Source organism: Corythoichthys intestinalis, chromosome 20, assembly GCF_030265065.1.
Source record: "Corythoichthys intestinalis isolate RoL2023-P3 chromosome 20, ASM3026506v1, whole genome shotgun sequence".
In the NCBI taxonomy this organism is placed as follows: domain Eukaryota; kingdom Metazoa; phylum Chordata; class Actinopteri; order Syngnathiformes; family Syngnathidae; genus Corythoichthys; species Corythoichthys intestinalis.
This window is the reverse complement of record NC_080414.1, coordinates 18093686-18119878: the sequence shown is the minus strand read 5'-3', so window position 1 is coordinate 18119878 and position 26193 is coordinate 18093686. Positions and strand designations below refer to the sequence as shown.

General features: G+C 38.8%; 1 protein-coding gene across 1 annotated transcript in view; it reads left to right on the top strand.

Moving 5' to 3' along the window:
- prex2 (phosphatidylinositol-3,4,5-trisphosphate-dependent Rac exchange factor 2) overlaps nucleotides 1-26193 on the top strand; it is a 120786-nt gene that overhangs the window by 68882 nt on the left and 25711 nt on the right. Inside the window, exons 14-30 of the mRNA XM_057824484.1 lie at nucleotides 9015-9090; nucleotides 9161-9233; nucleotides 10741-10976; nucleotides 11041-11189; nucleotides 11259-11344; nucleotides 14501-14637; nucleotides 15197-15314; nucleotides 15388-15572; nucleotides 17450-17611; nucleotides 20041-20263; nucleotides 20326-20533; nucleotides 22994-23173; nucleotides 23255-23349; nucleotides 23409-23491; nucleotides 23658-23748; nucleotides 23827-23955; nucleotides 25946-25987. Coding sequence (XP_057680467.1) covers nucleotides 9015-9090; nucleotides 9161-9233; nucleotides 10741-10976; nucleotides 11041-11189; nucleotides 11259-11344; nucleotides 14501-14637; nucleotides 15197-15314; nucleotides 15388-15572; nucleotides 17450-17611; nucleotides 20041-20263; nucleotides 20326-20533; nucleotides 22994-23173; nucleotides 23255-23349; nucleotides 23409-23491; nucleotides 23658-23748; nucleotides 23827-23955; nucleotides 25946-25987 — 2273 coding nt within the window. The remainder of the gene's footprint in view (nucleotides 1-9014; nucleotides 9091-9160; nucleotides 9234-10740; nucleotides 10977-11040; nucleotides 11190-11258; nucleotides 11345-14500; nucleotides 14638-15196; nucleotides 15315-15387; nucleotides 15573-17449; nucleotides 17612-20040; nucleotides 20264-20325; nucleotides 20534-22993; nucleotides 23174-23254; nucleotides 23350-23408; nucleotides 23492-23657; nucleotides 23749-23826; nucleotides 23956-25945; nucleotides 25988-26193) is intronic.

Here is a 26193-nt window from a genome sequence, read left to right as displayed (position 1 = left end):
ATTAGCCCAAAAAATGAAAATGAAAAAAAATGAAATGAAAAAAAAAAATGTGGATATTATCTGATATCATTTTAAAATGCTTTAATCGGCTGATCTTTATTTATATATTTAAAGACCCCCTTTAAAACATCTGATTTTCCCCCTCAAAATGTCTTCTTAACTCCTGACACAAAATGGATTAGACGTCCATCACCCTCAATGGCAGCCAGTAACTTAATATGATCCTTTCATATTTTTTTGCTTCCTTTGTCTTAATCCCACTCCTTCCTGAACTTCAGAAAAAGAGTTTAAAAGTTGTGTTTTGGCTGATCCAAACTCCCAACGGTGAAAAGCGACTTAGTTGAAAACGACCTCGTTTTCCCCTCGTCCTGCTGTTTCCTCATGTTGGACATATGGATGCCCACCAGACCGCAACCTGCCCTCCATTTGTCACTCGTGACAGCCTCTCCTATTCAGCGGGGGAGGGCACGGTGCTTCCTCCTGTACTATTTGGCTAGCTCTTCCCAGACGCTTAGTTACATAATGCAACGTTGCATTGTAGAGAAAGCAACAAACTCTGGAGTGCTGCAAAGTCACAGCAGTTGTGCCGGATTTTCCCGGGGGGCTGTAACCTGGCCCTTTTGCCCCCGGGCCCCCATTTTCATGGGAAAGTCACAGCTCTGTTTGTGTGAGTGTGCAACACTGAGAAACAGCAACACCGCACGGAGATGAGGAGTCGGGGAAGTGGGGCGGGGGGTACCCCAGGGACCAAACACTGCCGGGGCCCTCGCTAGCTCGCACTGGAATGTTGTTTTCCTGTCGCCAATTGTCCAGAACGTGGGCTCATTTACTGCTAGCTTGTTGTATTAGTTCTGGGTTAAGGTCATTTATTGTTATAATAAGACATTAGTGCTTATTAGTGCTGATGTTGAACTTAAGTGTACGAAAAAAAGAAAACAGGAAATTACAACACGTAAGATAATTAAATAATGGAGTCCAGTAATTTAACTCTTTATTAGACAAGTGACTTTTTTTTTGGTCATATTGTATATGTGGAAAACACTCATGTGACTTGAAGTTCTGCTCTGAGACCCCCAATTTGGCCAAATTTCGAAATTGACCTAAATGCATGTGTGATACATCATTGGAAAGCTTAAAATCTCGATTTTCTGGGGGAAGACAAATTTTTAGCAGGAGGGCATTAAAAAAAGAAAATTAACAGCAAAACCCTTACTGGAGATGAGAGCACACGAGAGCAGAATTAAAGACACCACGATTTAACGAGATATTATAGCGTACTTACGTTGTTTCGATCCAAAAACTCCATGTAGCATGTACAGTTATGGTCAAAAGTTTACATACACTTGTGAAGAACATAATGTCATGGCTCTCTTGAATTTCCAGTTATTTCTACAACTCTGATTTTTCTCTGATAGAGTGATTGGAACAGATACTTCTTTGTCACAAAAACATTCATGAAGTTTGGTTCTTTTATGACTTTATTATGGGTGAACAGAAAAAAGTGATCAAATCTGCTGGGTCAAAAATATACATACAGCAGCGCCAATATTTGGTAACATGTCCCTTGGCCATTTTCACTTCAATTAGGCGCTTTTGGTAGCCATCCACAAGCTTCTGGTTGAATCTTTGACCACTCCTCTTGACAGAATTGGTGCAGTTCAGTTAAATTTGATGGCTTTCTGACATGGACTTGTTTCTTCAGCATTGTCCACAAGTTCTCAATGGGGTTTAAGTCAGGACTTTGGGAAGGCCATTCGAAAACCTTAATTCTAGCCTGATTTAGCCATTCCATTACCACTTTTGATGTGTGTTTGGGGTCATTGTCCTGTTGGAACACCCAACTGCGCCCAAGACCCAATCTTCGGGCTGATGACGTTGGGTTATCTTGAAGAATTTGAAGGTAATCCTCCTTCTTCATTATCCCATTTACTCTCTATAAAGCACCAGTTCCATTGGCAGCAAAACAGCCCCACAGCATAATACTACCACCACCGTGCTTGACGGTAGGCATGGTGTACTTGGGGTTAAAGGCCTCACCTTTTCTCCTCCAAACATATTGCTGGGCATTGTGGCCAAACAGCTCGATTTTTGTTTCGTCTGACCACAGAACTTTCCTCCAGAAGGTCTTATCTTTGTCCATGTGATCAGCAGAAATCCTTAGTCGAGCCTTAAGGTGCCGCATTTGGAGCAAGGGCTTCCTTCTTGCACGGCAGCCTCTCAGTCCATGGAGATGCAAAACACGCTTGACTGTGGACACTGACACCTGTGTTCCAGCAGCGTCTAATTCTTGGCAGATCTGCTTTTTGGTGATTCTCGGTGATTCTCAGCAGCAGGTGATAGCTTGCGTTATCTTCCTGATCGTGGCAGTGACAAAACAGTGCCATGCACTTTATACTTACAAACAATTGTTTGCACTGTTGCTCTTGGGACCTGCAGCTGCTTTGAAATGGCTCCAAGTGACTTTCCTGACTTGTTCAAGTCAATGATTCGCTTTTTCAGATCCATGTATGTATATTTTTGACCCAGCAGATTTGATCACTTTTTCTGTTAACCCATAATAAAGTCATAAAAGAACCAAACTTCATGAATGTTTTTTGTGACAAAGAAGTATCTGTTCCAATCACTCTATCGGAGAAAAATCAGAGTTGTAGAAATAACTGGAAACTTAAGAGAGCCATGACATTATGTTCTTCACAAGTGTATGTAAACTTTTGACCACAACTGTATCACCGAGTGTCAAGACACAGATGTGAATGGCCATAGCTGGATTTTGGGGGGAATTTTATGGGTGAAACATAGTAATATAACAAGAAATTGCAGACATCAAGGAGTGGTCGAGATGTTCTTTTTCATATATTTACCCTTTTAAACTTTTTTTTTTCAAATTTTCTTTGTTTGGATCGATTATTTATCATCTAAAATATTGATGAATATGTGACAGTAATGGGAAAAATACAATTCAGCGATAGTTATGAGGTAGATATCCGTGAGTTTTTTACAGACGTCAAATTTTTCATTGTGACGTAATTTGTTTAAAAGTTGAAAATATGCGAGTAAATAATTTTTCAAAGTCGTTTTTTTTTTTTTCTTTTCTTCAAACTAAATATTAGACGTCAATTAATGATTCTAAGCTAAAAATGACAAACATTTCGAATAATAAATAGGATTACTTACCTTTTTGTCGGGCTAGGTTGAAACATAAGCGGTTGCGCGGCGTCTGTAAACGGGTTTTCAGGGTAAAACGGACAAATTAAAAATAGTTCAGGGACTTAATGCGCCATGAATCTGCTATGGATGCATATAGACATATTGTTCTATCAACCACAACAGTTCTTTTGGCTTAAAATACAGCAGTTTTCCGTATTGGCCCGAATATAAGATGGTGTTTTTTGCATTGAAATAAGACTGAAAAAGTGGGGGTCGTCTTATATTCGAGGTCTAGACATTATACCCATTCACGACGCTAGATGGCGCCAGATATCATTGAAGCGATGTTCTGTCAAGACAGATCTCAGCTACTCAAGTTTAACCAGTTTGCATTATTTTATTGCAATGTTTTTCCTTATTCAGATTTGTTTCAAGACTACAGTATCAGTTAGACTTCACTTTGATGGTTAATGCAGTTATTGCAATTTTTTTTGTTTTATCACAATAGATTGGTTTATTTACATTTCAAAAACCAGAAGCCATTCATTTACAAGTGTGATTGCACTTTAGTTTACATATTTAAATGTTCAGATATTAAGATTTGAATTAGGAAAAATAACATGCAATTTCTCTCAAATATATTGTTATAATCATTTGTTTCTGATGTACTGTAATTATTTTCTGTATAAAAATTAATTTGGTGTTCAAAAAGTTTTTTTTCAAACTTGAGTCTCGAAAAAGAGTCGTCTTATAATCAGGGCCGTCTTATATTCGAGCCAATATGGTATTTTAAGGAGGGGTGCAAGAGCAGAAACTGCTTTTTCTGCCTTGTCTGTTTTTTCCGCCATATATATTTTTTAATGTATTATTTACAAAGTTAAATATGAAAATACAACAAATTTTTAATATATCCAATAATCTAAATATGAAATACTTACTGTATAACAAATGAAAAAAGTATGATATATAAATGTTTATATTTTACTCATTCTAATAATTAGAGTTGGGTAGAGTAGCCAAAAATTTTACTCAAGAGTATCGCGATTTCTAAATAATATATCTCAAGTAAAAGTAGTCATCCAAAAATTTACTCAAGTACAAGTAAAAAAAGTACACGTTGAAAAGCATACTCAACTAATGAGTAACATTGTGAGCAACTGCTTACAATGTCTGACTTAAAAAAAGAAAGAAAAAAAAAAAATTTCTCAGCGCAAACTCTTAATATTATACTGTACCATAATCTATTAATGACCACATTAGGCCAAAAAGATTACACAAATATCATCAAATTTAGACCAGAAGAACACAGCATGATGCCCTCTAGTGGTGAAAAAAAACATTGTTACCTCTGAATGGTATCATGGGTCATGTGGTTATAGTTGCGACATCTCATTGGTGAAACTGTCAGTATCTCTGGCAAAAATGAAGTCAATATGTCATGTTAAGGGGAAAATGTAACGATTTTAGTGTAGGCCAAAGTAACGAAATAAGAGTATTGTTTGTTCTTCACAAGTCTACTAAAGTAAAGTGGTACCTCGACATACCATCGCATCGACATACAATCCTTTCGTCATTTTTCTCGCCATATGATGACATGCTCGAAATATGACTATTTATGACATCGTCACAATTTCACTGTTTTTCCGTAAGACGAAGGCACGGCAGACTTTTCTTTTGATTGGAATCAACATGAGTCTCAAGAAGGTTAGTGCAGGTGGTGAAAAAAGGAAAAAGGTGACACTTAGCATTAAAATTAAGAAAGAAAATAAGAACGTGGAGTGCACATCAGTGAACTGGCTCGACAATCCGGCTGGAATATGTCTATGATCTCGAGGAACACTCTCATTATTATTATTATTATTATTATTGTAACATTAGCAAGGAAGTCGCCAGCTCCGTCAGATTTTTAATCATTTATTTCAGCACAACACAGCTACTATGCGCCGTAGCCGACGGCAACAAGTACAGAAAATGGAAAGAGAGTAAAAACTCTGCCGAACCTCTCTTTCTCTCGTTAGTCACATGGTGCCTTCAGGAGCAGCATGCAGAACACAACAGCCACATTAGAACCCAATTCGTTTCTATATTATTATTAATTATTCTTAATTTGTATTTATAATTTATTTGTTTTGCCAGGTGTAATTGCTATTTATAATTCTACCTGCAGTATTTTTTAAGGAGTTGGAACAAATAAATCGAATTACCGTATTGGCCTAATATAGGACGGCCCTGATTATAAGACGACCCCATCTTTTTCAAGACTCAAGTTTGAAAAAAGACTTTTTGAACACCAAATTAATTTTTATACAGAAAATAATTACAGTACATCTGAAACAAATGATAATTTATAACAACACATTTGAGAGAAAAAGCATGTTATTTTTCCTCATTCAAATCTTAATATTTGAACATTTAAATATGTAAACTAAAGTGCAATCACATTCCTAAATTAATCGCGTCTGGTTTTTGAAATGTAAACAAACCAATCTATTGTGATAAAACAACAAAATTGCAATAACTGCATTAATCATCAAAGTGAGGTCTAACTGTAACTGTAGTCTTGAAACAAATCTGAATAAGGAAAAATATTGCAATAAAATAATGCAAACTAGTTAAACTTGAGGGTAGCTGAGATCTGTCATGACAGAACATTACTCCTCAAGTTCAGCATTCGGTTCAATGATATCTGGCGTCATCTAGCGTGGTGAATAGGTATAATGTCTAGACCCCGTATATAAGACGACTCTCAACTTTTTCAGTCTTATTTCAATGCAAAAAACATATATATACAGTGCCTTGCAAAAGTATTCGGCCCCCTTGAATCTTGCAACCGTTCGCCACATTTCAGGCTTCAAACATAAAGATATGAAATTTTATTTTTTTGTCAAGAATCAACAATATGTGGGACACAGTCGTGAAGTGGAACAACATTTATTGGATAATTTAAACTTTTTTAACAAATAAAAAACTGAAAAGTGGGGCGTGCAATATTATTCGGCCCCTTTACTTTCAGTGCAGCAAACTCACTCCAGAAGTTCAGTGAGGATCTCTGAATGATCCAATGTTGTCGTAAATGACCGATGATGATAAATAGAATCCACCTGTGTGTAATCAAGTCTCCGTATAAATGCACCTACTCTGTGATAGTCTCAGGGTTCTGTTTAAAGTGCAGAGAGCATTATGAAAACCAAGGAACACACCAGGCAGGTCCGAGATACTGTTGTGGAGAAGTTTAAAGCCGGATTTGGATACAAAAAGATTTCCCAAGCTTTAAACATCTCAAGGAGCACTGTGCAAGCCATCATATTGAAATGGAAGGAGCATCAGACCACTGCAAAACTACCAAGACCCGGCCGTCCTTCCAAACTTTCTTCTCAAACAAGGAGAAAACTGATCAGAGATGCAGCCAAGAGGCCCATGATCACTCTGGATGAACTGCAGAGATCTACAGCTGAGGTGGGAGAGTCTGTCCATAGGACAACAATCAGTCGTACACTGCACAAATCTGGCCTTTATGGAAGAGTGGCAAGAAGAAAGCCATTTCTCAAAGATATCCATAAAAAGTCTCGTTTAAAGTTTGCCACAAGCCACCTGGGAGACACACCAAACATGTGGAAGAAGGTGCTCTGGTCAGATGAAACCAAAATTGAACTTTTTGGCCACAATGCAAAACGATATGTTTGGCGTAAAAGCAACACAGCTCATCACCCTGAACACACCATCCCCACTGTCAAACATGGTGGTGGCAGCATCATGGTTTGGGCCTGCTTTTCTTCAGCAGGGACAGGGAAGATGGTTAAAATTGACGGGAAGATGGATGCAGCCAAATACAGGAACATTCTGGAAGAAAACCTGTTGGTATCTGCACAAGACCTGAGACTGGGACGGAGATTTATCTTCCAACAGGACAATGATCCAAAACATAAAGCCAAATCTACAATGGAATGGTTCAAAAATAAACGTATCCAGGTGTTAGAATGGCCAAGTCAAAGTCCAGACCTGAATCCAATCGAGAATCTGTGGAAAGAGTTGAAGACTGCTGTTCACAAACACTCTCCATCCAACCTCACTGAGCTCGAGCTGTTTTGCAAGGAAGAATGGGCAAGAATGTCAGTCTCTCGATGTGCAAAACTGATAGAAACATACCCCAAGCGACTTGCAGCTGTAATTGGAGCAAAAGATGGCACTACAAAGTATTAACGCAAGGGGGATGAATAATATTGCACGCCCCACTTTTCAGTTTTTTATTTGTTAAAAAAGTTTAAATTATCCAATAAATTTTGTTCCACTTCACGATTGTGTCCCACTTGTTGTTGATTCTTGACAAAAAAATTAAAATTTTATATCTTTATGTTTAAAGCCTGAAATGTGGCGAAAGGTTGCAAGGTTCAAGGGGGCCGAATACTTTTGCAAGGCACTGTACATATATATATATATATATACTGTGTATATACAGTACTGTGTATATATTTTTTTAATTATTAAATTTATTAGGATCATGGAAGCTTCCACTCGGGGAAAATATATACATACAGTATATCCTGTATATACATAATATAATAAAAATATACAGTACTGTGCAAAAGTTTTAGGCAGGTGTCCTGCCTAAAACTTTTGCACAGTACTGTATACAATGTATAATGGTATAACGTATGCTTATGGGATATATGTCGACATACGGCCATTTCGCCATACAAATCAGGTCGTGGACTGAATTAAACTCGTGTTTAGAGGTGCAACTGTAAAAGTATTGCGTGGTAAAACTACTCTCGGAAGTACATTTTTCTCTAAAAGTTACTCAAGTAAATGTAACGCGTTACTACCCACTTCTGCTAATAATTTTGTATCAAACAATAAAATATCCAATGTGAAGCAGTGTTGTATTTGGCAGCCCTTTTATTATTTTTTTCTTTTGGATGAAAATACTTAATATTTTAGTCATTTCAAAATGTGTTCGACAAAATCGCATAAAAATATCTCGTTTTAGTCGACAGTTACTCAAAATGTTTTTGTGAAATTAAAAAAAACAAAAAAAAACAACAATTCCAACAATTTTGAATGAACATAGTCATAGACAGACGAACACATATTGTTGCAGCTACAAATACAACGCCAGCTACGTGATTATAACACGCACTCAGGAGGAAGAGCAATACATTATTTTCAATTAAACCCACTCAGAGGCTACAAACTGTATGTTAAAAAAAAAAAAATGTCTGAGCGTTTAAGAGGATGCTCACCATGCTAAATTTGTTAATGCTAATGATAATGCTAAACGCGACTGCTATGCTAACGCGAAGTTACATTTAGTGTGTGATGATCACTCAACAAAGACCTTTAAAGGCTAAAGCAACATTGCATATTATCTCTTATGACAACAAATCTTACCATGTGTTTCCAAACAAGCAAGATGGCACGCAGCCTAGCTTGCAACACATCCTAAACTCCGGTGAGGAGCGTGAGGGGGAGTCGCATGAGTGACAAGACCCAAACACTGCTACGATGCAAGCTGATGTACTCCACGTACAATGAAAATGTCACGCTGACTCACGCATTGTAAACATATGACAGAAAATATGTCGCATTTTCGTCTTGTTGTCGTCCCGTCAGATGAAAACTGGCATTCGTCTTGTTATGTTCTTGTCTCCCAAGCCACGTTTTTAGCTGGTCACGTCATCATTATGAAGAAATTGTTCGTCTACAAAAAATTTTAATTATCGTCATTGTTGACGAAAACAACACTGATGTGAAGAAATCCAAAACTTTCTGAAAAGATTTAGAGTTAATGTTTTTTCATATTGTCAAAAATATAACCTGTTTTAAATTGCAAATATTTACAATATGTTCCTTCCTTTCTCCATATTCAGGGACAAAGATTACCATTTGAGGACATACAAATCGGTGGTGATGGCCAACAAGCTTATCGATTGGCTTATCGCACAGGTACTGTGTTTACTTTTAGGCCGTATTGCCCAAACAGAAGGCAAAATGACCTGAGTTATCGTACTCGTAGGGCGACTGCAGAACCAGAGAGGAAGCGCTCATTTTGGGAGTGGAGCTTTGTGACAATGGGTTCATGCATCATGGTAAATTAAATATTCTTATACTTATTGTTAGGGTTGGGCATCATTTGAAATGGAACGATTCCGGTTCCGATTCCGGTCACATGTTTCGATTCTGGTTCCGAACGATTCTCGATTCTGATTCTTTTAAGAGCCAGGGTAAAAAAATATATAGTTTAAAATTTATTATTTCATATTAATGTCTTCTTGTTTTTGTTTTTGTTTTTTTTATTATTATATCAATTTAAAATGTATTATTAATATCATTATTTATATGAATTGAAAATTTATTATTATCATTATTATTTATTATTAATAATATAATTAATATGAAATTTATGAAGTATATGAACTTCTCACAGCGTTATTTTTAGCTTGTTTATAAATATCAGTCTTTGAACTCCAATGTGAGGAAGTTTCTTTCCACAGGAGTGCTCTTTCACAAAGATGTATATTTTTCAAAAGCTCACGGAGAAAACATTTACTTATATTTTTTTGCCATACATGTACCTTACCTGGGAGCTAGAACAAAGCATGAGTATAAATTCTTGTATTGATTATAATTTGATGTAGACGAGGCAGAATAATAAGGTTTCCTTATTTGTATAACCGATTCTGTTGTGTTTGTGACAACACCAGTTAGGCCAGTGAGTGGCGCTGTAGGAGTGTGTACGTATATTGCGGAGAAGAAGAGATGAGAGCTTCTGGCTAGGATGCTTTCTGATGTGATGCTATGTTTTCACTGCTACGAGTTCATTAAAAAAGTAATCGAATGCATCATATGGCTGTTTTTTTCTAAATAAGCAACACAACAGATTCCAAAAACAAAAATCCTGTCAATACTGTTGATTTTAACAGAGGCGTGTACTGCTTTAAGATGGCGGCTGTTTACTAACACCAGCGAGTCTGTCATTTCGCATCTACTTCTCTTTACATGTGATATCGACCATAGCCCTACCTAATGATACAATTTATTCTCGTACTATTCCATCCATCCATCGTCTACTGCTTAATCCGGGGTCGGGTCACTGGGACAGCAGACGTAATGTATTGTTTTACTTACCTGGTTCTGACGGCGCAGAACGGCGTGTCAGCTACATAGCACTCAGTTAGCTTTGCATTTGGCACTTAGGCTACATTCCATGAAGCCGGTCGTACATAATTGGTCGTGCAGCCACCTTTGCATGATACAGTTGTGTTACAAATGTTGCATTGAGCTGACTGGTCACTGGTAATTTTTTTTGTTTTTGTAATGTTAAGCCAAACTTTTGAGCGCCATGTCCATGGTTGTAATCAAGTTGCGATGCACAAACACGCACTTCTTGTGGCTTCTTTTTCGTGGTTTTCGGCAGCATTTTTTTCCAGCCCGGCGATCAGGGCATCGAAACATAGAATCGAAATTTTAAAATTCGAACGGTTCCGGGAGAACTGGAGTTTTAGAACCGGGTCCCATCGGTGCTCGATGTTCAATGCCCAACCCTACTTATAGTACAACCTGCCACACTGTTTCTGTATTATTGTGGTTTTTCAGTGCTCGAGAAAAGTGAATTTAAGGACGAGCCACTGCTTTTCCGCTTTTTCGCCGACGAAGAGATGGAAGGCTCAAACACCAAACACAAGCCGGTCAAGCATGACTTAAAGATAGTAGAAAATGTCATTTCCAAGTGTCTCTTGGTAAGACCAAGCGACTTAGGTTACGGATTCACCCTGGAGGAGAGGAACAGGCTTCCAATCATCAAGTCAGTAGAGAAGGGCTCCCCTGCTGAGGTAAGAGCTTTTCTGACTCCAACCTGTGCCAATAACGCAACATGGTGAATTTGCTTGCTTCAAGATGGCCGGCCTGGAGGTGGGGAAGAAGTTGTTCGCCATCAATGGAGACTTGGTGTTCCTCAGGCCTTTCTCGGAGGTGGAAGTTCTTCTCAGGCAGTGTTTCCGCAGCAAAGGGCCGCTCAGGGTTCTGGTCAGCACGAAACCCAGAGAGTATGTCTCACAATGTATTTTTATCATACCAAATTTGAAATATTCCATTACAGTTGTTCCTAATTCCAGGACTGTGAAGATTCCTGACTCTGTGGACGGTTTGGGCTTCCAAATCCGCGGTTTCGGCCCCTCGGTGGTTCACGCTGTCGGAAGAGGTACAAAGTCATGTTGTCCTGTTATTGCGGGACAGTTGGGGAACAGCTGTTGTGTTTGTACGCCTCATGCTGCACTTTTGTTGTGCTCCTCTAACCTAACGCAGCGTGTTAGGAAGGCTGGAGCTATGCTTTAAAGGTCAGTACGTGTCTGATTTAACAGAACGACAACAAGCCATGTTTTTGTGTCATTTTGTACAAAACTACACGTACTTAACAGTAGCAAATATGAAATCAATGGGAGTAGTGCCTTTATTATCAATTTGTCTTTGTTCGTTTTGTGAGCAGATAATACAATTTAAGTTTGTTGTTTCTGTATTTATATATATATATATATATATATATATATATATATATATATATAATGTCAGTTAAAATTAAGTCTGGGCGATATGACAAAAATTGTTATCACGATAAAAATGTTCTTATCGGTCGATATCGATAATTATCATGATAATTTTTTTCTTTCACATTTGATTTTGCCATTACGTTGACAAAATCTGATGCTGCTTTAGCCAACCTTTGGTGTCAAAACAAAGATTCATGCATGGTGACAAACTATTTTACAGCATTTCACAAAAATGAGGAACATTGCACAAAATTAAAAGCTAACAAAATGCAGACCAATTCCCACGAGGCAATCAAATTCCAGAACATTGCACACAATCTGAGGTAAACATGCAATCACCCAAAATTAAAGAACCATAAAGAGTCAAACTAATTTTAATTTACACTGAACAACATCGTAAAGCCTTTTGTGCATGAAGTCTTTAGGTGTCTGACATTGTCAACAAAATAAAATGTTCAGTTTAAAAAAATGTAACAGACAAGACAGCCATTGCTTTAAAAGTTATGGGCTAGAAAAATAAGTCTGTACACAGTATCGGGCTTTAATGCTGCTCTGTGACAGGAAATGTTTAAAACCCTCTCAGAGCTAGCGTTCACTTCGCAACAGCGCCCCGATCTTTGATGTCCAGGTGGTGTAATTACAGTTTAAATCGGTCGACTTTTACCGACTTTTTTATTATTTCTGTTGACAAAAATTATTTGACTATAATTATTATTATTGTTTTATCGCCCAGGGTTAGTTAAAAATAGTTTTTCAATTTTAGATTTCTTCATTGCGTCCATTTTCATGAACAAAAATGACCTTGGTGACTACTTTGTAACGCTAATGATAGTAAGGTAGTATATTTGTGGGCAGTCATGTTTTCTTTTAATTTTTGGCTTACTGTTTTGGACGAAAATACTTATTCGTCCTAGGCATATTTTAGTCATTTCAAAAAGTGTTCGTCTTCGTCTAATTTTAGTCGACGAAATCTCATACAAATTTCGTCTAGTTTTAGTCGGCAGTTACTCATAATGTTTAGGTCTGTAAAATTCAAATGATTTAGTCCAAAAATAAAGGTTTCCAACAATTTCGAATGAGCATAGACAAACGAACACATATTGTAGCGTCCACGAACAAGGACAATGCCAACTTTGTGATGATAATACACACTCGGCAGTAAAAGCAGTGCATTATTTTCAATTGAACCCACGTAGAGGCTACAAACTATGTAAAAAAACAAAAAAGTTGTCCAAGCATTTAAGACGATGCTCGCCACGTTGACGCTGATGCTAAAGCAAATGCTATGCTAACGCGAACAGTTACGTTTGTCATCACTCAGCACAGACCTTGAAAGCCTAAAGCAATATTGCATATTCTCTCTTGCCATGATAAGAAAACAAATCTTGCCATGTGTTTCCAAACAAGCAAGATGCTAGCCTAGCAAGCTTAGCTTGAAATAATACATCCTAAACTCCGGCAAGTAGGAACATCTCACATGAGTGACACGACCTAAACCCTGCCACAATGCAAGCTGACGTACTCCACGTACAATATGAAAATGTGACGCATTGTGAACATTTGACAGAAACTATGTCGCCTCTTCTCATTCGTCATTGTCTCGTCAGACGAAAACTGGCATTTGTCTCGTTATGTTCCACGTTTTTAGCTCATCATGTCATCGTCATTGTTGATAAGAAAGACACTGTTTCTGGGAATACTTTGCAAAGCTATGCTCCACAACACTCCATTTTTAATTAGAGATGCATCCCGATTGATCAGGTCCGATCACGTCATTTTCAAAGTATTGAAATCGGCAAAAAATATCGGACATGCCTTTAAAAAAAAAAAAAAAAAAAAAATTATTAAATCGTTTTCTAATTGTATTTAACGTTACAGACATGATATGTTGCACTCATCCAGAGTCTTTAGTTTAGGCTTAAGGTAGGGTTTTCAAATTTATCCCGTTACCCTTTTTTTAAATTTATCATGTTAAAATATTTAACGCAATTAACGCATGCGCTGCACGACCCACTCACGCATTGTTGCGTTTAATCTGTGATGGCGCTGATTTACCTATATATAGAGCTAAAATGCAGCGCTAAATGAGTAGAGTAAATTTTGGCAGCCTTTGGAGCCTTTTTTTAATTGGCTAAAGCCAATCCCTCTCCCTACGATTAGAAATATCGTGGGAAGCAATGTGGGGAAGAAAGGTAGTTATTGATCTTTTTTCTTAACACCCTATGCTATTTCCCAACGCAGAGAAGATATATCAATTGGTACCACTACGCACAGTCATGGTTGCACTTCCCATCATGCATTTGGGCAGAACAGTTAAATGGCTACAGTATCATTTACTGAAAGCTCAACAAATACACTATATGGCAATATTTAGTCACAATATACAAAGTCACATTTATCCTTTAAGAATTACAAGTCTTTCTATCCGTGGATCCCTCTCACAGAAAGAATGTTAATAATGTAAATGCCATCTTGAGGATTTATTGTCATAATAAACAAATACAGTACTTATGTACTGTATGTTGAATGTATATATTCGTCCGAGTTTTATTCATTTTTTTCTTAATGCATTGCCAAAATGTATATGATCGGGAAAAATTATCGGGAATGATTGGAATTGAATCGGGAGCAAAAAAAAAAAAAAAAGCAATCGGATTGGGAAATGTCGGGATCGGCAGATACTCAAACTAAAAAGATCGGATCGGGAGCAAAAAAACATGATCGGAACAACCCTATTTTTAATCTTGCGTTCAACTCCAAAAGGGAGTATTTTACACGCGCCTGTTGACCATCCCTTTCCCCTCCACCAGGAACGGTGGCGGCCATGGCCGGGCTTCACCCGGGTCAGTGCATCATCAAGGTGAACGGCATCAACGTGAGCAAGGAGAGCCACGCTAGCGTCATCGCTCACGTGACGGCGTGTCGCAAATACCGCCGACCCTCGCAGGTAAATAGACTCACCGACCCATCACTGCAAAATCGAGTCAACTCACTTACGGCGATAGACGTCCAAGTAAAAAGTCGTAGGACCAGCCATATTGTAGGGGAAAAAAGTGCAATTTATAATCTGGGAAATACAGTCATGCGAAATTGTATAAAGTACGGCATTTTGCTAAAAAACAGCAACTCATCTTCGTCTATAAATTTAGTCTATCGTGTTTTCATTGGAATTATTTCCATGTGGCAGAGATGAAGTCAAGACATATGGGAGCCGCCCTGTTTAAGTGTGTTTGGCTTGTATTTGCGCGCCACGAGACCGCACAGCAGCGGGCACGGAGCAAAGCTTGTCAAAGTTGGCCAGAAAACCACAGCGGGGTTTTGGGTGTGGGCAGACGAGACGGACGCACCACCAGAGCAGCTTGATGAGATCGGTCGCCGCGGTCGAAAAGAAAACAGATGCCGAAAGTTTGTTTGCGCACGTGTGTGAAATGAAAAAAAAATGAACAGAATAAACACTAAAGTAGTCTTGAGAAATGATTGAATGTTTCAATCCATGCGCAATACAGCAAGATACAATCAAGTGGGTGTACAACAACAGCGAGAGTGCCCACGAGGACGACCACAGGAACGACCGCAAGGCCACCCCGGAGGAGAACGGTGACGGTTTTGAGTGCAAAGTAGAAGGTGAGCACTCCCCTACAACCCTGCGCATATCTATTTATACTCTATTATGCAGTGTATAATGGCTGTGTCTCAGAGGTGATGGACAAGTTCAACACCATTGCCATCATCGACGGCAAGAAGGACCACGTGAGCCTGACTGTGGACAACGTGCACTTGGAATACGGCGTCGTGTATGACTACGACAGCACGGCTGGCATCAAGTGTCATGTCTTGGAGAAGATGCTGGAACCCAAAGGCTTCTTTAGTCTCACTGCAAAGGTGCTTTGTTTACTGTATTTTTCAGATAAAGAGCCACTACTTACAGTGGGGCAAATAAGTATTTAGTCAACCACCAATTGTGCAAGTTCTCCTACTCGAAAAGATTAGAGAGGCCTGTAATTGTCAACATGGGTAAACCTCAACCATGAGAGACAGAATGTGAAAACCCCCCCAGAAAATCACATTGTTTGATTTTTAAAGAATATATTTCCAAATTAGAGTGTAAAATAAGTATTTGGTCACCTACAACCAAGCAAGATTTCTCGCTGTCAAAGAGGTCTAACTTCTTCTAACGAGGCTCCACTCGTTACCTGTATTAATGGCACCTGTTTTAACTCATTATCGGTATAAAAGACACCTGTCCACAATCTCAGTCAGTCACACTCCAAACTCCACTGAGGCCAAGACCAAAGAGCTGTCGAAGGACACCAGAGACAAAATTGTAGACCTGCACAAGGCTGGGAAGACTGAATCTGCAATAGGTAAAACGCTTGGTGTAAAGAAATCACCTGTGGGAGCAAGTATTAAAAAATGGAACACATACATGACCACTGATAAGCTCCCTTGATCTTGGGCTCCATGCAAGATCTCACCCCGTGGCATCAAAATGATAACAAGAACGGTGAGCAAAAATCCCAGAACCACACGGGGCACCTAGTGAATGACCTACAGGGAGCTGGGACCACAGTAACAAAGGCTACTATCAGTAAAACAATGTGCTGCCAGGGGCTCAAATCCTGCACTGCCAGACGTGTCCCCCTGCTGAAGAAACTACACATCCAGGCCCGTCTGCGTTTCGCTAGAGAGCATCTGGATGTTCTAGAAGAGGACTGGGAGAATGTGTTATGGTCAGATGAAACCAAAATAGAACTTTTTGGTAGAAACACAGGTTCTCGTGTTTGGAGGAGGAAGAATACTAAATTGCATTTGAAAAACACCATACCCACTGTGAAGCATGGGGGTGGAAACATCATGCTTTGGGGCTGTTTTTCTGCAAAGGGACCAGGACGACTGATCTGTGTAAAGGAAAGAATGAATGGGGCCATGTATCGAGAGATTTTGAGTGAAAATCTCCTTCCATCAGCAAGGGCATTGAAGATGAGACGTGGCTGGGTCTTTCAGCATGACAATGATCCCAAACACACAGCCAGGGCAACAAAGGAGTGGCTTCGTAAGAAGCATTCCAAGGTCCTGGAGTGGCCTAGCCAGTCTCCAGATCGCAACCCCATAGAAAATCTGTGGAGGGAGTTGAAAGTCCGTGTTGCCTAACGACAGCCCCAAAACATCACTACTCTAGAGGAGATCTGTATGGAGGAATGGGCCAAAATACCAGCAACAGTGTGTGAAAAGCTTGTGAACAGTTACAGAAAACGTTTGGCCTCCATTATTGCCAACTAAGCGTACATAACAAAGTACTGAGATGAACTTTTGGTATTAACCAAATACTTATTTTCCACCATGATTTGCAAATAAATAGCTTTAAAATCAAACAATGTCATTTTCTGTTTTTTATTTCACATTCTGTCTCTCATGGTTGAGGTTTACCCATGTTGACAATTACAGGCCTCTCTAATATTTTCAAGTGAGAGAACTTGCACAATTGGTGGTTGACCCAATACTGCGCCACTGTATATATACTTTTTTGTTAAAAATAAAAATTTGGTTAATTAGACATATTTTAAAAGAATTGCTTTCCAAACTTTGTCATGACATAGCTTTCTGCAGCTACACCACTACAAATAAAGCTTGCCAGAAGCTTTGTTAGACTTATCCAAAAACTGGGGTTTACGGCATATACGTATGTTGATTAATTAATTTTTTTTCTTAAATTTTGTGAAATTTGTCCGGTGTGGCTTCCTCAACACGGCTCTGTGTAGATCCTGGAAGCGCTGGCGCGAAATGATGACATGCTAGTGGAGACATGCGGAAAGTTGACAGCGGAGGATGACTGCAATCATGGCGAGCTGCAGGTGCGCTTCAGCGCAATGTGCGCAGATAGGGTGGAGCATATCAGACGACGCATCATCAACTACAGAAAGGTGAGAACTCTTGTGTACATGAAGGACGTGTTCAGCAGTCAGTAAAATTTCATATCTGGTTCCACAGTTAACTAATACATAACTCTTATTATGACTTAGTTGGATAACAATCATTATTATATATTTTTTTCTTCACAGTCAAAAATAAATACAGGAAATATAAAAAAAGAAAATACATACATTTTTGGACTATAACCCACTACTTTTTTCCCTCAATTTGAATCCTGCGGTTTATAGTCAAGTACGGCTTATTTGTTGATTTGTTTGGGTTAATAGGTAATGCTTTATTTGACAGTAGCGTCATAAGAGTTTCATAAGACGTGAGTCATGTCATAATTATGACAGTGATGGTGTCATAATACTATCATGGACATTAATGAATGCTTATGACAGATGTCATTAAGTGTCATCCGGCAAATTATGTCTTTAACTACATTTATGTCCAGCTCTGCTCTTTTACATCCATTCAAAAGTGAGATAATTTTCCGGCAGGCACAAAATGACATCTGTTATAAGCATTCATTAATGCTCATGGCAGTGTCATGTCATAAGTATGATGGTCTTATAACAGTCTTATGGCGCCACTATTAAATAAAGTGTTACTAAATACGATAACTAGCAATTAATGAAACAACTGTAACAGTAACTCAAGAAATAATTATCAGAGGACATGAAGTTTGATTGTTATATACATGTATACATATAAATATACAGTATATAAATATTAGGGTTGTCAAACAATTAAAAATTTTAATCGAGTTAATTACAGCTTAAAAATTAATTAATCGTAATTCAAACCATCTCTAAAATATGCCATATTTTTCTGTAAATTATTGTTGGAATGGAAAGATAAGACACAAGACGGATATTAACATTATTAACATATTCTTAAAGTGATCCATGGATAGAAAGACTTGTAGTTCTTAAAAGATAAATGTTAGTACAAGTTATAGAAATTTTATTTTAAAACCCCTCTTAATATTTTCGTTTTATTAAAATGTGTAGAAATTTCAATCAAAAAATAAACTAATAGCTTGCCACTGTTGATGTCAAAAATTACATCATGTACTTTCATTGTGCTGAAAGCCATAAAATCAGTTGGACCAAAGCGCCAGCAGAGGACGCCAAAAACCAAGTAACAAGCGGACATTACAATCTGCTGTCATTTTAATCTGTTTGAGCAGGGCATGTGTGTTAATTGCGTCAAATATTTTAACGTGATTAATCAAAAAAATTAATTACCGGCCTTTAACTCGATAATTTTGACAGCCCTAATATATGTGTGTATATATGTGCATATACAGTATATGTGTATATATGAATATATATATATGTATGTATATATATATATATATATATATATATATATATATATATATATATGTATATGTGTGTATATATGTGTGTATATATGTATATGTGTGTGTATATATATATATATATATATGTGTGTGTGTGTATATATCTGTATATATCTGTATATATCTGTAGCGCTGCAATGCATGCTAGGAGGCATGTTGAACGACAACGGTGTTGGCAGTAGAGGTTGACCATCTCCCCCAAGTGAACAGTGATGGCCAAATGAAGATTCTTGAAGCAATTAAGCTTTGAATCCAAATCCAATTGGTTCAAAGCTTCATGGTGTTTCATTTGGTTTTATGAAGGTCTTATGATGCTGCTTCCAAATAAAATGTTACAGGTTAAGATCTTTGGGTGTAAATATCCTATAATAAAGTGAGGACAGCTGCGACTTATAGTTCAGCGCGGCTTATCTATGAACAAATGTTGTTTTCGTGTCAAATTTGGTGGGTGGTGGCTTAGTCGGGTGCGCCTTATAGTCCGAAAATTATGGTAATATTACTACTAACTACTTTCATGGATGAATTATAATTTTTATTTATTTTTATTTTTTAAACCTCATATTTAACTCGGTGGCTGCCATTAATAATGCAAGACTTCCAATCTATTTGACTGGGAGTGGTAAATAAACGTTCGTGATCGGTAAAATTAAAAACACAAAATAAAACGCATTGTTAATATTCAATAGTGTTCCAATATTTTTTTACAATATGTCATGCAACCCTTTGTTTCAGCCCATATGTCTCTGGGCTCCGAACTCATTACGAGTTGAAGCTGGTCTTGTATTAATTACCAGTCATTTTATAAATAGCACAGCCACAAGCTCTTTTATGTAAGATGTCTCCTACTTGGGCACATTCCTTCTCAAGAGAAAGGAAAGGGGGGCTCGAGGAGGGGGCCAGGAATGTCATTAAAGGGAGTAGGCAAGGAAATGACACAAGATGGAAGGACACAAGGGAAGGCTTGGAATGGTCCCCTCCACTTGCGGTCTTAGCATTGTCCATCTGGATCACATCACTGATCCGTATCACACCACCCAAGTGTTATGTTTTAACATTATTTCTTTGCAGTTTGCTCGAGTGCTGAAGAACAGAGCCTGGCCTACGTTCAAGCAGGCCAAGGGCAAGGTGTCCCCCCTGCACAGCAGTGATTTTTGCCCTACCAACTGTCACGTCAACACAATGGAGGTGTCTTACCCCAAGACCACCACCTCCCTGGGCAGCTCCTTCGGGGTGCAGCTGGACAACCGCAAGAACGCGCCGGAAAAAGGCAGGCGCTCCACCGCTGAGCAAGGTGAGACTTGCGAGACTGGTTCACATACGATGAAGTTAGATGAGTTATTTTTGTTCCTCCAGGTAAGCTGAGTCCCATGGTGCACGTCCAACACACCATCACCTCCATGGCCGCTCCATCCGGACACAGCCTGGGCCGCACGGAGGGCCACGGGTTGCGCTTCCTGCTCCGAGAAGAAGACCTGCTTGCCCTGGACGCGTACCAGAAGCTCCTGGACAAACTGGACACCGTCATCAAGGAGATGGAGACACACGGTGGACATATTCATGAGTGAGATAATTGCTTTTGGCCAGAAAAAAAACTGTGTTGAAAACATGTTTTTCTTTTGTTGAATGACGCACAATTTTACCATCGAGAGTCTTTCATGGTCACCATGCACTCCACAAGTCCCCTCACGTCTTTATTATGTTTGGCCAATCACAGAGCTCATCGGGCATCTCCATGGGGATGGAATGCCACTCTGATGTGGAGAGCTTTTGTTTGAGTGGGCCCTAATGAGGATGTCTCTGTAGGAGAAGTCTTAAGGGAGATGCATGAGCTAGATTTTGGGTAGCAATTAGGCAAAATCTGTACATAATTATTCATTCTGAACCACTTATCTTCACATGGGTTGTGGGTGTGCTGGAGTCTATCCTAGCTAACAACAGGCAGTAGGCAGGGTACACCCTAAACTGGTTGCCACCCAGGTACATACTAGTCCTTCTCAAAAAAATTAGCATTTTGTGATAAAGTTCATTATTTTCTGTAATGTACTGATAAACGTTAGACTTTCATATATTTTAGATTCATTACACACAACTGAAGTAGTTCAAGCCTGTTTTAATATTGATGGTTTTGGCAAAAAGTCAAGAAAAACCAAAACTCCAAAAATTAGCATATCAGAAAAAGGTAGTGTAAAGAAGCTACTAACCTAATCATCTGAATCAACAAATTAACTCAAAACCCCTGCAAAAGATTCCTGAGGCATTTAAAAACTCCCAGCCTGGTTCATTACTCAAAACCGCAATCAGGGGCAAGACTGCAGTCCTGACTGCTGTCCAGAAGGCCATCATTGACACCCTCAAGCAAGAGGCTAAGACACAGAAAGAAATTTCTGAGCGAATAAGCTGTTCCCAGAGTGCTGTAACAAGGCACCTCAGTGGGAAGGAAAAATGTGGTAGGAAACGCTGCACAACCAGAAGAGGTGACCGCACCCTGAGAAACATTGTGGAGAAGGGCCGATTCCAGAACTTGGGGGACCTGCAGAAACAGTGGACTGAGTCTGGAGTAGAAACATCCAGAGCCACCGTGCACAGGCGTGTGCTGGAAATGGGCTACAGATGCTGCATTCCCCAGGTCAAGCCACTTTTGAACCTGAAACAGCGGCAGAAGCGCCTGACCTGGTCTACAGAGAAGCAGTTGTTGCTCAGTGGTCCGAAGTACTTTTTTCAGATGAAAGCAAATTTTGCATGTCATTCAGGAATCAAGGTGCCAGAGTTTGGAGGAAGACTGGGGAGAAGGAAATGCCAAAATGCCTGAAGTCCAGTGTCAAGTACCCGCAGTCAGTGATGATCTGGGGTGCCATGCCAACTGCTGGTGTTGGTCTACTGTGTTTTATTAAGGGCAGGGTCAATGCAGCTAGCTATCAGGAGATTTTGGAGCACTTCATGCTTCCATCTGCTGAAAATCTTTATGGAGATGAAGATTTTATTTTTCAGCACGACCTGGCACCTGCTCACGGTGCCAAAACCACTGGTAAATGGTTTACTGACCATGGCATTACTGTGCTCAGTTGGCCTGCCAACTCCCAACAATCTGTGGCACCAGAGACACCAGACCCAACACTGTGGATGAGCTTAAGGCCGCTATCGAAGCATCCTGGGCCTTTATAACACCTCAGCAGTGCCACAGGCTGATTGCCTCAATGCCTCGCCGCATTGAAGCAGTCATTTCTGCAAAAGGATTCCCGACCAAGTATTGAGTGAGTTATTGAAGGTTGACTTTTTTTGTATTAAAAAACACTTTTTTGTATTGATCGGATGAAATATGCCAATTTTTTGAGATAGGGATTTTTGTTTTTTCTTGACTTTTTTGCCCAAATCATCACTATTAAAATAATAAAAGGCTTGAACTACTTCAGTTGTGTGTAATGAATCTAAAATATATGAAAGTCTAATGTTTATCAGTACATTATAGAAAAAATGAACTTTATCACAATATGCACATTTTTTTTTAGAAGGACTAGTAAATATGTCTACCATAAATATAGCAACACAGAGCACTTCTGACGACAAGCCACGAAGAAGTACACATATAAGCCACATCTGAGAAGCTGCAGGTGCCTGAATTATTAGCTTTTAGCAGACAGGGGTCAACGGCTGTTAGCGCTAGCGTAGCAGCTTGGTCATAGTAAAGTGTTGATGCCGCATCTTTTTAAATTTGTCAAAATACTCATGGCTAGCCAAACTTGGTTTTCTCCAATGATATTAAGCATCAGACAGAGCCTTCTTACCAACTCAGCTAGCAGCCTGCTAGCATACAGTAACTGCTTGGTCGTAGCAAACGTGGAAAATCTGTCAACCAACCATGATTAGCCTTAAATTGTTCTTCAGTGGCACCAAGGGCCTTTTATTGAAAACAAGTCAGCCAGGAACTGCAAATAACATAACTACAAAGCTATCAGTGTGTTAGTTTTTTCTCGGTGCAGTTGACATTGACTTTCTTATCTATTTATTCTATTCCTGTACTTAGCCTGTTAGCGTCCATCACATACCTGCCAGCATCCGAGGCCAAGACACCGGAGAATTTCGTACCGGCCGAGAGCGACTGCGACAAGGGCGAGCGAAACGGGAAGAAAGTCTGTTTTAATGTAGCGGGGGACGAACAGGAAGACTCAGGCCATGATACCATTAGCAATAGGGACTCGTACAGGTAAGATTTTTTTTTTTTAATTTTCAATTTGAACACATCAAATATTATTACTTAGAGTAATCCCCCCCCCCTCCTTTTCAGTGATTGTAACAGCAACAGGAACTCCATCGCCTCCTTCACCAGCATCTGCAGCAGCCATTGCAGCTCTTACGTCCACAGTGACGAAATGGACTCAGGTACACTAAATGTTAAACTTTGTTTAAATAATAAATAATATGACTATTAAACGTGGCAGGGGACGAGATGGCGTCCAGCGTGTGGCTGTCCCACGAAAAACAGAAGAAGCTTCACAGCTTTTTAGAGCACCTTTTTAGTCAGGTAAAAAAATAAAGAATAAATATTAGCATTTTGGACATATCGTTCTATATATAACTGTATTATTTACAGTGGGGGGAACAAGTATTTGATACACTGCCACATTGGCAGTGTATCAAATACTTGTTCTCCCCACTGTACATGCTACTTATATGAACGATTTTCTTAGGTGGAATCCATTTGCAGTATGATACGAGGAGCACTGGTGGTTCGAGCTTTCGAGCAAACCAAGTGCTTCACGCCAGAACGAGGATTCCAAGGTCAGGAAATTCCAATATAATGCTAAGCTAACAAGGCTAGCTACAGGTTCTTAAGCGGCCTTGTATTGTCCGTGTCAGACTTTCAGCAAGAAATGGAACCCCAAGTCAACTACACCAAGAGGCTGCGTCTCCATATCAAGCAAGATCCATGGAACCTCCCCGGCAGCGTTCAGACCCTCACACAAACAATTGGCAAATTTGTGGAAGGTTGGTGCAAACCCAACACTAGGGCTTCCAAGATTGATCGACTCGTCGATTATCAAATTAATTGACAGCTATTTTGATGATGAATCGCTTAGAGACGTTGTTGATCTAAAATTGACCCAAATCCTCATGACTTTACCGTAATTTCTGGACTATAAGGCGCACCTGACTATAAACCGCCACCCACCAAATCTGACATGAAAATGGCATTTGTTCATAGATAAGACGTACTGGATTATAAGACGCAGTTGTCCTCATTGTATTATGGGATATTTACACCAAAAGATATTAACTAGTAACACTTCATTTAACAATGGTATAAGACTGTCATGAGACCAAATGAACCACCATTAAGCTTTGAACCAATTGGCTGCAAAGCCTTACTGTTTCTAAAAGCTTCATTTGGCCTTCACTGCTCCCTTGGATGAGACAGTCAACCTCTTCTGCCACCTGCTGTCAACACTGTTGTCATCCAACACTCCTCTGAGCATGCGTTGCGGTGCTACAGATGTAAATAACAATCATGTTCTGTGCTCATTATTTCTTCAGTTACTGTTCCAGTTGTTTCATTAATTGCTAGTTATGGTATTTGGTAACATTTTCTTGGATAGTGGTGCCATAATAATGTCATAAGACAGTCATAATTATTACATGACACTGTCATAAGCATTAATGAATGCTTATAATAGATGTCGGTTAGTGTCATCCAGCAAATTATCCCGCTTTTGAATGGACGGAGAAATGGAGTTAGTGACATAATATGCCACATGACACATATTGACATCTGTCATAAGCATTCAGTACTGCCCATGATAGTGTCATGTCATAATTATGATGTCCTTATGACAGTCTTTTGATGCCGCTGTCAAATAAAGTGTTACCTATTAACCCAAATAAATCAACAAATAAGCCGCACTGGACTACAAGCCACAGGACTCAAAATGAGGGAAAAAAGTAGCGGCTTATAGTCCGAAAATTAGGGTACTCGTTTAAATTTTTAAAAAGTTTAATATAAAATTTCTATAACTTGTACGAACATTTATCTTCTAAGAACTTCAAGTCTTTCTATCCATGGATCGCTTTGACAGAATGTTAATAATGTTAATGCCATCTTGTTGATTTATTGTTATAATAAACAAATACAGTCCTTATGTACCGCATGTTGAATATATATATCCATCTTATCTTTCCAATCCAACAATAATTTACAGAAAAATATGGCATATTTTATAGATGGTTTGAATTGCGATTAATTACGATTAATTTTTAAGCTGTAATTAACTCGATTAAAAATTTTAATCGTTTGACAGCCCTGATATATATATATATATATATATATATTTATATATATATTTATGTGTGTGTGTGTGTGTATATATATTTATATATGTGTGTGTGTGTGTATATATATATATATATAATATATATATATATAGGCTCTTCCAGGAGTTCATGCACAGCACAGAAAGTCTCGGATTCTCCTATACGTCGTACTGAATCCATTTTTGGAGATTCCGTGGGTTCGTCTGGTTTGGTTTTAACTTTGTCAACACACTGCTTACTCCAACCGCACTTCATGTTGTTCTGCTAAAACCGGAAGTTCGGAACAGAAATGATCAAAGATGGCGCCGCCCATGTTTCGCTAAGGAAACTTCTCTATACATCTGATCACTTACTTTTTTGGCATTTTAGGGAAGGCTAAGCTTCTCTTGCAGTTTTAGATGATGATGTACTCCAACTTTTTTTCTCGGCAGTTTTGCTTCAAATGCACATAAAGCTTGGACTAATAAAACTACAAAAACATGATTTTATACACGAGTCGATTATTCAACTAATCGCAACAATAATCAGTGATGAATAGACTATCAAAATTGCAAAATGCATCCTAAAAGAGTTGGTAAAAAAATGCATATATTGCTTGTTTGCAGGGGGATAAAAACTGCAAATATGCAGTTAATAGCGCAATATAATACTTTTTTTTGTCTGTCAACAGAGGTGAAGACGAGGCTGCTCTTGGTCCTGCTCCAGTACACAGGTTTGTCAAATCGCCGAATAACACGCTTTAGCTGGAAAAAAACAACAAAAAGAAAAGCAAAATGTACTCGCCAAAGACAGAAGGTATAAACTGGCACATTCAGTTCGACTTTATGGCGCATAAAAAAAAAAAGCACACGTGAATTAAAAAGTGCTCATAAAGTGACTAGAGGCATTAAAAACCGCATCAGTCTTTGCACTAACGGC